General features: G+C 34.2%; 1 protein-coding gene and 1 long non-coding RNA gene across 2 annotated transcripts in view; one reads left to right on the top strand and one right to left on the bottom strand.

The window, feature by feature from the left end:
• Positions 1-15,209, top strand: part of LOC143066852 (uncharacterized) — a 66,954-nt gene that overhangs the window by 30,307 nt on the left and 21,438 nt on the right. The window contains exons 6-7 of the mRNA XM_076239665.1: positions 653-770; positions 2,657-2,964. Coding sequence (XP_076095780.1) covers positions 653-770; positions 2,657-2,964 — 426 coding nt within the window. The remainder of the gene's footprint in view (positions 1-652; positions 771-2,656; positions 2,965-15,209) is intronic.
• Positions 5,477-10,822, bottom strand: LOC143069467 (uncharacterized). The gene is made up of 2 exons (XR_012976407.1): positions 10,647-10,822; positions 5,477-5,711 (listed from the first exon to the last, which is right to left on the bottom strand). It is a non-coding gene; the product is annotated as an uncharacterized LOC143069467 (long non-coding RNA).

The raw sequence follows: 15,209 nt of genomic DNA, 5'->3' as shown, positions 1-15,209 counted from the left end.
GTGACTAATGCTAGAAATAATAGACATTTGTTGTCAAATACATCTGTTGACGAGACAGATGATAGACATAATAGATATGTGTTTTCAAAGACATCTGTTGACGTGACTAATGATAGAAATAATAAACATTTGTTGTCAAATACATGTGTTGACGAGACTAATGCTAGAAATAATAGACGTTTGTTGTAAAATACATGTGTTGACGAGACTAATGCTAGAAATAATAGACATTTGTTGTCAAATACATGTGTTGACGAGACAGATGATAGACATAATAGATATTTGTTTTCAAAGACATGTGTTGACGTGACTAATGCTAGAAATAATAAACATTTGTTTTCAAATACATCTGTTGACGAGAAAGATGATAGACATATTAGATATTTGTTTTCAAAGACATGTGTTGACGTGACTAATGATAGAAATAATAGACGTTTGTTGTCAAATACATCTGTTGACGAGACAGATGATAGACATAATAGATATTTGTTTTCAAAGACATCTGTTGACGTGACTAATGATAGAAATAATAGACATATGTTGTCAAATACCAGTGTTGACGAGAAAGATGAAAGAAATAATAGAAATTTGTTTAATAATGCCCAAAATCTTGTTTCATCTAAATATATTTTTGTTGTTGTTGCATTATCAGTCAGCCAGGTCATGGGTTTTGGTTTAATGAACGCTGAAGCAATGGTGAGCTATGGAAAAACCTGGACAACAGTTCCAACACAACACACATGCAATTCACCAACAAGCTCTCCAGCTTTGTAAGTATCCGTCTTACGATGATATTGATTGTTACATGGATGGTTTTGTTTTCCTTCCAAGGTAAAAAAAAAAATGAGAATGCACATGGGGAATATGTCAAAAAGACAACAACCCGACCAAAGAGCATACAACAGCCGCTCTTGCACGCAGCGGAGGTGATCCTCACCCTGCCCCTAAATGAAATTGTGTTCTAGTTCAATGTAAATGGTCGTCACACTAAACTCCAAAACATATAAATGAACTAATATTAAGAATTATAAATTAACAAAGGCCAGAGGCTGCTGACTTGGAACAGGCGCAAACATGCGACAGTGTTAAACATGTTTAGTGAGATCTCAAACCTCCCCTATATATCTGGCAAATGAAGGATAGCACACAAAACTAAACGAATGGTAAAACTCTGTTTAAAAAGGTCAGAGCCCGATGTAAAAAAAGTTTTGTTTTCAATTGTTGAAGCTTGTACGGTGAACTATAGTTTGTACCTTCAACATCATTATGTCTACTGTGGAAAACGTTCTCCTTGGCGAGTATACCACATCTCATTATTGTATATTTAGAGGTCAAATTTTGATATGCAAATGACAGTTTTAAATGAAAATATCAAAAAAATACACTTTATCAATTTTAATGCAGTTATACTTAGGATATCTTAGATTTCAGAGAGAAAAACAACATAAAAAGTTTGTTTTGTATTTTAAGCGCAATGGTTTCGACATTTTCTAAATTTCTCCATTTTATCACGACCGAAAGAAAACGTACATTTTGTATTTTGTCTTTCAAACAATAAATACACCTATTCAATATTGCTAACACTTTTTTTGAATGTAAAATCACAAAAATACTGAACTCCGAGGAAAATTCAAAATGGAAAGTCCCTAATCAAATGGCAAAAAAGAAGCTCAAACACATCAAACAAATGGATAACAACTATCATTTGCCTGACTTGGTACAGGCATTTTCTCATGTAGAAAATTGTGGATTGAACCTGTTCTAATAGCGCTAAACCTTTCATGTGTACGACAGTCACATTAAATTCGTAAAAGTAAGTTTTGACTTTTGACTCTAACCCTAACCTCTTCAAAAGACAGTAATTGTATAATATCATGCATCGATATTAATCAGAAAATTAACAGAGTTTTTTATTTACTGTATTGAACCCCATCTACCGTCATTTAAAAAGGATGTGATATTTTCCTTAATGGAAATCGCACTTGGAGAAAATGACAGAAAGTTAATGCTTTTTAGAATTAACATAATGTCTGAAAAAGTATGTTGTGTCCAGTTTATACAACAAACATGGTATATATGTTATTTCGTTACAAACTATAAATGATTGTCAGACATATAGGCGTTCGTTCATTCAAACAAAATGCTGTCAAAGATGGGTTGATGTTGCACCGTTTTAATAAAGAAAAAATAAGAAGTAACAATTGACAACACACAAAAACTATTCCAATGAAAAAAAATATTCTAACACATGTAAAACTTATGTATTTGAACACACAATGCATTGTTTCGGTTGGACAATTGTCAGATTATCTTCTGTAAAAACAGTTTTGAAAACATACCGTAATATAGATTATCTTGCTCTTGTTAACCAATTTTCCTTTAAATATTTATTTAGATTTTTTCACACTTTATTTCTTTTCCCAAGTCACAATGTATGTTTTTCACATTTTAGCAACTTATTCTAAAGTCTACTTAACAAAAATAATTCTGGCTAAATATTTTGAAATTCATATTAAAATACGAAGATGTGGCATGCATGCAAATACAACAACTATCCATAAGAAACCACTTAACGTAGTAGTAAGCAACCATAAGTCACAGTAAGGCGTATGATTCAAAATTTTAAAAAATATGTATCATATGCACAAAATTACAGGAGCACCACTACTTCGGCCTCTGATTCTATCATTGTAACATCTGGTGACTGTTCGTCGATACACTATCTTGAGCACGTGGTAGCTGACATTACATTCTCCTACACAAACTTCAGAGGTGTAGCACAGTTGTTTTTGGTATCTCCATCTGGTACCAGAAGCCATCTGCTACACCACAGACAACAGGACGCTGTAGATAATGTCGCAGCAGGAAGTCTAACCTGGGATTTTATGTCGGTGCATTTTTGGAAGGAAAATCCAATTGGTAGCTGGACCCTGGAAATTAGTCAAAAATTAGCTTTAGCAACAGGTAACACCATTAAATGTTCACTTTTGTAGATTTTGTGACAAAGCATAATAAAACATACTCATAAAGATAACAATGTTAAACCTTTGAAAGGCCAGAGTCTACACCAGGCTAATCAAGGATATTCGAAATAAAGTTGTTTGAAATGTAATCATAATAATTGAAGCGTTTTAAAGTTCATTAAACAATATTGTTGATAAATTTAAACAGTCCGATATGCGGTTTAAATAGAACAAAAGAATTCGACCTCTTGTGTTTAGAAGGTAGAAAAGTGAAATGAACTTTGTATACGGTTGTCAAGATGTCACAAAAGTTACTTTCCGTAAAGTCATTATCAATATTTGCATTCACGTTGTTTAATTTTCATATTGTACAATTGTTGACAATGCAACTTGCAAACAATCGTTTTCAAAACGACCATAAGTCAAGCTGTTACGTCATTTAGGGGGTCTCCTTATAAACTGCTACTTTTTTTTGCTGGACATAGAAAAAATCCGGGAAAAATTACAAAAATTGAGAAATGAATTGCCAATCGTTTAAGACCATTCCCAAAGTGGCACACCTAAATTGGACATTTGGACGCAATTTCAAAGTGGGATGTTATATGACGGGGTTTTGTTAATTATTTTTTGAATCGAACACACCCGTCCTATATATGTAACATCACATGACTTTTAAGTGATTAAAACTAATTTTTTTAAATAATATTTGCATGTTTGACACATTTTGTTACACCTTAGTTATACAGTAACCCGGATTGGTTGACCATTGTGAAGTTAAGTTTTTGGGGTAGCATAAATTTATATCGTTGTACTCCTTTTGTTTGTGTTAACCAATTGTCGTTCGGAATTATTTTTTATACGTCATTTATTTATCTTGCAATTTCTTGTAATTTAGTTTGCGTCTTATTTCGTTGGTGTCATATTCACCATAGGCCTTCAACAATGAGCAAAGCCCATACCGCATAGTCAGCTATAAAAGGCTCAGATATAACAAAGTAAAACAATTCAAATGAGAAAACTAACGGCCTTATTTATATTAAAAAAAAATGAACGAAAAACAAATATGTAACACATAAACAAACAACAACCACTGAATTACAGGCTCCTGACTTGGGACAGGCACATACATAAATAATGTGGCGGGGTTAAACATGTTAGCGGGATCTATGTTTGTGTTCGATCATACAGTATAATAAGTCGGTAGTTGCCCGCGAATGGATTTTTTTTTTATTAATCTTTGCGTCTTATTTGTTGATTGCAGTTGGTTTTTGTTTTGTGTCATGTGGAGATATGATGTGATTTTGTTTTTCTTTTGATGTGTTTGCATCTTAAATTGGGATTGCACCGAGTTATTTCATGATTTCTTTTGTGCTATATTTTCGATACATTTTTAGTCTATTTTATAGCATCTTACAATTGTCCGGCGACATAATGTGATACTTTTTTTGTTCGCCAATATTATTCATACGATTTGAATTTACTATTTATATCTTTTTCTTTTCTTATTAGTTTACCTACAGTCGAAAATTTGCAAGACATTAAGAGTCTTTACTTATTTAACCGTTTTACATTAGACTCAATTTTCTCAAACACCTCTCCCTAGTTTTCAAGAATATCAAAGTTCCCTTATATTAATTTTTACCGTATACGGTGGCTCACTCTATTTTTCTCATACTTGCTCACCATAACAAGTCAAGTACTATAGTAGTACACCGGTGTCTTCATATTTCATGTACTGCACATGCGTATATATATTACTCGAGTGTGAAACATGCAGACAATACTCTACTAAAGCAAGCCAGGAAACAATCCATCAACAAGGAATTAAGACTGAGCTAAGGGGAGCTCGCTCCAGTATTGCTCCAGTGATTCCCTATGTTTAATCAAACATATTTCCCCGACGAAAGACCCCCCCGCCTATTATTCTTGACAACGTTGTTCTTATACATACTTATCTCCATGTTATTGTCTCAAGTCTTCAGTCTCTGCACCGAACTCTTACAATCAACCAAGTCGTTGCTAAGACGGTGCTTAAAAGAGCAGCGGCTTGGGTTAAAATTGTACTTACTAGATAGTCTTTGATAATCTGTTACAGTTTTGTACAAGAGTAATGTTTGGCATGCTTAAATCTTTGGCATATTTTGTAAGTTGAAAAATGAATATACTAAAGACCTTTTTTGGGTGTTAACATTTGCGGTTGACTGGCATATTTTATGTAGAATGTACAACCTGTTTTATTAAAAAAAAAAAAAAAATGATTCTAAAAGATAACGAAAATTAAGCATATGCTCTTTTAACTGTTCTTGAACAGGGCTCCAATTTAAAAAAAAAGAAAGAGTTCAGATGATCAAGTTCTTTGAAGAAGGAGAAAGGGGAAACCAATAGCACTGCTATATCATCTCAGAAATTATACAAATTATTACCATTAGTATTACAAGACTATGAAGGATGCATTCACATCTCTTCTGTTATGGAGACGTTTGACAAATTCTGTATATAAAAAAACAAGTTCCTTTTGTGACATAACTTTATTCATATAGATTATTTCTCCTACATATCTTTATATATTGCTTTCTTTAGTTCAAATTGGAATCTCAGATAAGCATCTGGTACTTTAAAACCTCTACTCTCTGTTCCATGCCTCTGGTCGACATGTGTACTTCAGAATAATTACTGACTGTCAAATGTATAGCAGAACGTACATAACTTCTTGATAAAACAAACTGCTGTCTATCTCCCTTTTCGACACTGCAAAAAAAAATCGAACAGGCAATTAAAGAGGGGATTGCAACCACATGTTCCCCGTACAAACGGATCGGAATTCAATTCTCATTCTGTAAACAAATATTGTAGGATGTGTTAGTGTCGAATCCTGAAATTTGTAAGGTATTTTGGTGTTTTAAAAGCTACTCCCCCTTTTTTTAATATACACCACAAAAAAACAACATTTAGTTAGGATAAAGAACTAATAAACGATAGTCCTATAATGTAAGGCTTCAGAGTTTCATATCTTTAAGATTCAACATGTTTATCGGATTGTTTTTTACTATCAATGTTGAACCGTTCATTTTTATCGGATTTTTTTAACTACCAATGTTTATGTTCTTTTTCACGGGTTCAACCGAACATAAAGCATTTCTTTTCTATACAAGGCTTAATAACACAAAACACAAATATACTATGGGATGTAGGTTTGCAGCATCCAGTCTTTTAATAAAACATTCGGAACATAATAACATGTGGAAAATTTTTTTAGAATGGCAGGTGTTACGCCAAAAACGGTCCTTATCACATTCTCTTGCCTAGAAGTATGATCAACAGCCTGAACAATCTACAAAATATAATTACAAAAATTAGAAACAACTCGCAACTACATTTAAATGAATGAAAAGAGAAATTGATTAAATACTGTAACTTTGGACAGTATACATGTGCATCTATTGAATTGTACAATTCTATAAGAATAATCTTAATATACATGTGAAAGACAGTACCTATAGAACAACAAGTTTTTTTTTTTTTGTTTTTTTTTAAACAAAAACAAAATAAAAGTCAAACAGACCTTAACAGCAATTGAATTAAACGTGTAGACTGATTGAATGCAAACCGTCGAATGATTTAATTCCCGCTTAGGTATGCACGGGTGAATCCACCCGTGCAAATTACTACGCATAACGGTATTCGTTTAAGCCTTATAACGAAAAGAAATTTATTTATGTTCTTTTTCACGGGTTCAACCGAACATAAAGCATTTCTTTTCTATACAAGGCTTAATTACACAAAACACAAATATACTGTGGGATGTAGGTTTGCAGCATCCAGTCGAGACAAAAGGCGAAAGAGTGTATATTAGATGCTAAGGTATAAGAAACAGACTGTATTTCACCTATCCGTCTTTAGAATTTCGGCTCGCCAACGGCCATTAACTTTGAAAAGCATATCTGAAACACCGTTGTTTGCGGTTGAGAAGCGCCTCCTCTTCGTAAACTATACAAACTAAATTGTTTTTGTCTAACCCTATTGCACCTAAAGCTTCTCTGGCTATAGTATAAGATGAAGGCTTATATATTTTACTCAATACTAAGGTATCTTTTGGGGGCTGCAAAGAACAAAAATGTACTCCGAAGAATTAATCTTAAGATTGCTAATTAAGTCACAATAATATTTAAAAAAAAATAATTAACAGGATAAGTTGGTATATCCGTATTTGCTATCATAACTATACTACCTTGTCTATAAATATCGGTCTTGCCATTGTGAACTATGATTTCAACGTGTGTTTTATGAAAATTGATATCACTCATTATTATAAGCAAGAGTTCTTTGTATCTAAAAAATCAAGCATGCATAAGCCAATTATAACATACAAAGTAACCTACAATAGGACAGGTTAGAATTATCATGATACAGGTTAAATGGGAAGTTAAATTCTTTCTTTTGTATGGTTTTCGCCTATCCTTCAAGTACAGAAAATCACGACCAGGTCCGTGATACAAGCGGCCAGGTCCGCATATTAAACACATTTACAATGTACAATCTACTGTTACAATACCAAAAAACAAAAATCGGCAAGGTCCACATAAAGAATTTTTTTTTTTTTTCTCAAAATTAATTAATTCATTTTAGCATCAAGTTTCAATACAAACATGGAAAGATATGCAATATCCTATCCTTCAAGGACAGAAAATCACGGCCAGGTCCGTGATAAAAGCGGCAAGGTCCGCATATAAAACATATGTACACTGTACAATCTAAAGTTACAATATGAAAAAACAAAAAAGTGGCAAGGTACGCATAAAGAAAGTTTTACTCAAAATTCATTCATTCATTTTAGCATCAAGTTTCAATACAAGACATGGAAAGATATGCAATGTCCTATCCTTCAAGGACAGAAAATCACGACCAGGTCCGTGATAAAAGCGGCAAGGTCCGCATATAAAACATAATTATGTACACGGTACAATCTACAGTTACAATATAAAAAAAAACAAAAAAGCAGCAAGGTCCTCACAAAGATATTTTTATTAAAAATTCATTCATTCATTTTAGCATCAAGTTTCAATACAAACATGGAAAGATATGCAAAATCCTATCCTTCAAGGACAGAACATCACGGCCAGGTCCGTGATAAAAGCGGCCAGGTCCGCATATTAAACATATGTACACTGTACAATCTACAGTTACAATATCAAAAATCAAAAAGCGGCAAGGTCCGCATAAAGAATTTTTTCTCGAAATTCATTCATTCACTTTAGCATCAAGTTTCAATACAAGCACATTTGAAATAAACCTATAATCGTTTAAAACCGAATTCTCAGCACATCCCCTGTTCAAAAAAAAATTTAGAAGGGGTTTTATACTCAACAAAGTCATGCACTAAACCAACAAACTTGCCGGTGTCAACAGACTCCAGTATCGGCCAGAAAACTGTCGATTTCAAGTAAGGGATACCCAATGTACCGTTAGCTTTACGTAATTGAATATGTTTTACAGTGTAAGCTATTAAAGATACATGTGACAAGAGCAAATTATTATCGATTGACCGGTCAAACGTGAATGTATCAATTATAAAAATATACCTTTTGTTAAAGGATCAAAAAGCTTTGAATTATACCTTGGGAGTTAAGCATTGTCACTATTAGCAAACCGATCTAAGCTAAAAGGTCCCAATATTTTATTAAAATAATGGAAAATTCTGTCCGACAACGACCAATCATCAAAATCAAATATTTTCCTATACTGATCCGCGGTAGTATTCAAAGTTCTTGGTATCCACTCAATTTTCAAACACATCGAATTTTTTGTTCAAACATAAAAAATCTCCATAGCTAGATTGGGCAAATCCAGTTTCATACTGCCAACTTCGAATATTTTATCTACGTTTTGGTAATCGGTGAGTAGTTTGAAATTTATTTTAAAATGATCAGGAAAGCTTTACAAGTCAAAATCACTGCCTTTAATTCTCGCCAAGTTGACCTTGAGATTTTAGTGAAGAATGCCAAAATTCTAACTCTTTAATGATCTTTAATAGACACAAGATCTAACTTAACTCTAGAGTCCCATCGATCATTTACTAAATGGTGTGTCTTGTCAAAATTCTACATATATTACCTAATGCGGGTAATAATGTAATGATTTTACCAATATCCGCTGCAAATTTCCTTGCAGTCGTATAACAAGGATTTATAAGTGTCACTTTTCTATGAAAACACAAGAAACTTTTGTGATTCAACATGCATATCTATATCATGTATATGAAGGTACCTCGATGATGTCTTGAATCAAACCTCGTATTTAAATTTAAATAACATTTCGTATTGATGTACGTGTCTGGGGTCAAGAATCAACACCGACAAAGGATTAACAACAAAAGGGGGAGTGCTAACTTCCTTAGCGACTCCCGTAAATACCAAAAATACAGAAGTAGGTGCATCGGTAATTTTCCAAAAAAAAAGCCAGATTCAAGTATATTCTATTCTATTCTATTCTATAGGTAAAACTAATTTTTTGAACTCGGCCATGCAATAAAAGTTTCTCTTTCCAAAATTGTAGCCTATTATACAATCGACCTTTTACATTATAAAATTGTATTAACTCATTGTCATACTCATATGTGTCTAAACATAAATTAAAGTCAATCAAAGATAATACCTCATTTGGAACTGCTGGTGTTGTTAGACCGCTTATTTCTGGACAATTAGACGACCAATGTCCTGTGGAAAACAACGAGAAAGCATCAGCTGTAGGGATGCTAGTAGGATTGTCATCTTCACTCCTATAATGACTTCTTGCAGGTGCACATTCAGGAGAACTTTGGACTTCCTCGTCAGACATGAAGTAGAAAAAAGTCAAACAGACCTTAACAGCAATTGAATTAAACGTGTAGACTGATTGAATGCAAACCGTCGAATGATTTAATTCCCGCTTAGGTATGCACGGGTGAATCCACCCGTGCAAATTACTACGCATAACGGTATTCGTTAAGCCTTATAACGAAAAGAAATTTATTGAACCGTTGAACCGTTGAACATTGATAGTTAATAACAAACATTCGATAAAAAATGTTGAATGTTAATGATATGAACGTCCGGTCTTATATTAAAGGACAATATATAACACTTCTGAGGTTCATATCATTTACATTCAACGGTTTTATCGGATTTTTTTTTACTATGAACCGTTCAACATCAATAGTAAAAAAAATCCGATATACAAACGTTGAATATAAGTGATATGAACCTCCGAAGTTTATATAATAGCATTACGGTAAATATAATAATTAAAATTCAGTTAATTTAGTGTGGGAGGCTATTTTAATCCACTTTCTGAGTGTGTATTAAATAATGTTACAATGTAACAAACCTATCAAACACACCGTGAAAAATAACATTATCTCCCCTGGAAATGCTTAACAACAAGACATCAAAAACTGCTACCTTTTTTTGCTCTATATCACATAATTATGAAAACACATTACATAGATAGGGAATATTGTGCTTGTGTACACGTTTAAATGTGTAGGTGGCACACTCAGAACGATCGTCTCTAGATTTTTTTTTTAAATTCGTCCCGGCCTTTCCGGGTTCACGTAGCAACACGTTTCTTTCCTTTCCAGCTATTCCTGATTATCAATTAATCCAAAACATGCATTTATCACAAAGCAACAACTATTAAACAACTCACCTATACCAATGGTGATCGTCTAATTCCTAGCTGATTCCTTTAATCGTACCTTTCTTGACGACACCCATCGTTGTAGCGTCTACCATTGGAGGTAGCGAAATTACATGATTTGACAGGAGAGCGAAATAAACAAGGGGAGCAATTTTATCGAACCGCATTCCGGACTGTAAAGGCAGATCCTGCTTGGACATTTTGTGAATCTAATATTGGATCAGTACAAAATCGTAGTTTTATTTTCTACAAACTTGAGACATTGCATGTTTTCTTTGAGCAGATATGAGTATTAAAAGTGACAATAACTCATTTTTTGGCCAAGCTTTAGATATAAAAGTAAGATTATGTGGTATGGTTACAAATCGGACATTTATCCACCAGAGGCCACACTTCAAAGACGTAAACAACTATAGGTTACCGTACGGCCTTCAACAATGAGCAAACTCATACCATATAGTCAGCTATAAAAGTCACCGAAATGACAAACATGAAACAATTCAAACTAGAAAATTAACGACTTGAATTATGTACAAAACAAAAAACGAAACCACATAAATGAGGGGGGGCAAGGGGGGGTCCAATAACAGCAAAACAGCAAATTGGTTTGGCTTAAAACAGATAACAAGGAATCAAAAGTGATAAAAACAGATAACAGTAAATGAAAGTCAATAACAGATAACAGTAAATCGGAAATGGCTAATAACAGTTAATAAACATCTTTAAAAGTATGTTGATTTATGTTTAATAACTGATCATAACTAAAATAAGAAAGCAACAGTTGATCACAGTTGAAAGTTCACATGAAGACAATCAAAAGTTAACGGAATTTCATGGACACTTTAACGCTTCTGCCACTTCTGGTGGTAACAGCTCTCATAAAGTCTAATGATCTTGTAGAAATAATTGGTTCAATGTCTTCAATCTCGTGCTGTTCCTCGTCATCTGACTCTGAATCGTACTCAGATAATTGTTCAAACTCTTCATTGTCTTCATTAATGACTTCTTCTTCAATTCCAACCAGGTCTGCCCCTTCCTGTATCTCCAAATCCTCTGCGTTTCCTGTCTTTTCCTGAGGCACAGATGACTCATTAATGACTACTTTTTCAATTCCAACCAGGTCTGCCCCTTCTTGTATCTCCAACTCCTCCACGTTTACTGCACTTTCCTGAGGCACAGATGGAACATTCCATTGAAATAATATTTTTTCTCCTGGTTTTACATTACTCTTTTTATACATATTCAGTGGCAAGGTACCAGCTTTGAATTTAGTTGTTTCTTGTCTAACAGTCCTTTGTCTGACACATTTACCAAAGTCTTTAGCCCAATTTCTCATAATCAATTGGTTATCAGCACTCACGTTAGCTTTTGGTGATAAATGCTGTATAACTGGCATGTCACACAATGTCATTCTGCCGACAGGTACTGGGTAGTAGGACTGTGCATGTGTGTAGTAAAAAGCTGACCAATTGACAACCTCTTGACACTCATGTACTGTGTCGAACAAATTTCTAGCATACTGAAGACAAGTAGGGAACTGCTCCTTAAAATGGCTGGTTGCATGCAAATTTTCTACTTGTACAGTCAGCAATGTCAGGAGATCAACTGGATACTCAGCATTGTGCATATCAAGCACTGAAGTCAGATTCAAAAGTTCAGAATTTATCATCTCGACTGATCGGATAGTTTTATGTGCGACAGTTCCCTCTGGACCATTTGTAGTCTTTTTACTTCCAATTATACCATGCACATTTGCCTGACATTCCTTCAAAAAATTGCAAAGAAGTTCCACTTTTTCATATGCCTCTCTTACTGAATGCTTAGGGACTTTTGTGTGCTTCATATGTACGGAAAATGCTGCGTACAGCAACCTTAAGTGTCTAAGAAACTCTATTGAATGTTTCACTGTTGTAATCAATTTCACCGCACCACACTGGGCATCTGTAATGAAGATATTACATTCATTCTCAATACATAGTCCCTTTGGTTGACTAAACTTGGCATTTTCTGAGGGCCCTGAATCATTACCTTCTTGTCCAGTTCCTGCTAAAACTTGTACTTCACCCCTGTAGTATCTTTTCACAGTTCGATCTTGTATGTCTGTAAACACAAATTCATCATCCTGTACTGCTGAAATTCCAAATACCTCTCTGCATTCAGTTGTATTATTTGTCAGAATAACTTCTTTTTCTCTGGATGCAAGGTCCAATTTGAAGACTCCACCTTGGTCACCACTAAAGGAAACATACACTGTATTCACCTTCACAGAAAGGGACAATATAGTCTTGCAAGCAGGAGGATAGTCAGTCAAATCATTCATTACTCCTTTCATTACAACACCATCAGACTGAAGACAGCATGTATAAATTGTTCTGCTGGTATCAGATGCTACAAGAAGCATAGTATCAGACGCTGAAGTTATACAAATTGGAATGACATCTCTTGACAGTTGTACTTTACTCAAGTCTACACCATTTTGCTTGTACTCAGTTTGTTGCTGATTAAGATTTTTTTGCAGTTTATCACGTAGTTGTTTGATAGAACCAGTAACTGCTATGTTTCGTTGTTTCAATTGAGTTTCTAGTTCATCCCTTTTCATACTTTTTACAACGGTTTTAATCTTAGTTGGAAACATCTCAATGGAATCCTCAAAATTGCATACATAGACAATTCCGTTTGTAAAAGTTATGCTTCTAGCATCTTTGTATTGATGAAGCACACTTACGTCTCCAGGTACATGTAACTTGACCTCTAGAAGTCGGGTTATTTTTTTCATAGGCTGTAAATCAAGGACAAGGATTTTACCATAATTTCCACATGTAACTGCAATAGGATGAGGGTACAAACCAACCTTGTTCGTTGAATTTATCTTAAATTCATCAGGAACAATGCTGTGTACTACATGACCAACTGTATCCAGGGTCTCTAAGACTGATTCTTTGGTTAGCTGTAGAATGCAATTAACGTCCATTCTGTCCTTATTCATGACAGCATCTTTGCTAAGAATTCTACGTAGACTGGGGATGTTGTCGCGAAGATTTTGTATAATTGCAAGGCAAGCCCTTTCTTTCCCAAGCATCAACATCCAATTGGCAAAACCTGCTTTCAAACTTTTTCCTACGTGAACAGCATCTGGCATGCAGGAAAATATGTATTGGGGTTGAAGACTTCCATTCTTTCGATCTTCAATGATCGACTCCAATGCACTCTTATTGCCTGCTTCACAATCTGTACTTAGTGCTAAAACAACATTTCGTATGCAAATTTGACCTTGTTGTAGGCAGTACTTGCATGCCCGTAATGATGGTATGAAGCTTGGCTGATTAAGGGTCTTACAAGTTTCACAGACATCCTTCAATTCAATACAATCAGAGCATGAAGAACAACAAGTATCTGCAACAGCTGCAGAAAGAACATGTTCTTCGGACAGTGTTCGTTCTACACAGGACTTACATGTTTGATAAACAGATATCTCTGATAGAAACTGGGCCTTCATCGCATTACCAGTTTTTCCAGCCTTTGGTACATACATCACTGAAACAGGAAAGCTGACAGTATTGTCAATATTTGTCAAATAGGTAACATTGGCCTCACTTATAACATTGCTTTTCAACCATTCCGGATCAGGTATAAGATGATTCTTGACGTACTGAATATCTACTCTGTTTACTAGGCCTACATTTACAAGTTGTTGTTCATCAAATTCAATACCTGGTTTTAAGGCTGTACCATCATTTTGCATTGAAACAGCATACACTTTTACAATTTCAGTATCTAAAAAAGGTACTATGTTTGTTGACTTATCAGTTTCTATTTTAAGAAATGTTTGTAACCATGGTTTATAAACACCACTCTTTGTTGTGTAGCCAGTAGACTTGTTTTGTCTAGTTGTTCTTGAAGGACCTCCAAAATTCATAAGGGCTTCCTCAGTCTGTTTTATACCTCCTTTGCCTTGGCCATGCCACATTGGTCCCCTTAGAAAGTTGACAGTTCTTTCTCCTCCCAAGTATTTGATTGTGTTAAAAAATTCAACAACCTCAGGGTCATACTGTGAGTTAACATCATAAAAAATGTTGCACATGTTTTGCAAGTACTTGTAAAATATTTTTTCCTTTGAAATCACCCCTCTTTTTAAAAGGTCATTGAGTCTTACACACACTTCATCTGCTTTTTCAAGTGAAATTGGGAAAATATAAAAATCTTGATCTGACTTTTTATTAAAATCTGTTATTGATTCTGGTTTTGAAAGTTCTTGATCTTGATCACTCTCAATTGGAGACCCTTCTAGGTCTTCTAAGGAATTACTATTGTCTTGTGGAGATATGGCTGTTTGTGTAAACTGTGTATCAATATCCTCTGGCCATTCCAATGACTCTTCATTTTCATCACTAAAAATAATCACAATAAAAACTACAATGATCTACAATACCTTTTGAATTTTATAATTCTGGAATATTTTTAATATTTTGTTCATCTGCATTCTTTTTCATGCTAATTCAAGCAAAGGTTACTTGTACTAATAAGTCTGATATAACAGATCATAGCATGATCTTACATATATTGCTAAGCAAT

Source organism: Mytilus galloprovincialis, chromosome 3 (assembly GCF_965363235.1).
Source record: "Mytilus galloprovincialis chromosome 3, xbMytGall1.hap1.1, whole genome shotgun sequence".
In the NCBI taxonomy this organism is placed as follows: Eukaryota; Metazoa; Mollusca; class Bivalvia; order Mytilida; family Mytilidae; genus Mytilus; species Mytilus galloprovincialis.
Note: the sequence above shows the minus strand (reverse complement) of the source record. Positions and strands in the feature narration are given on the sequence as shown.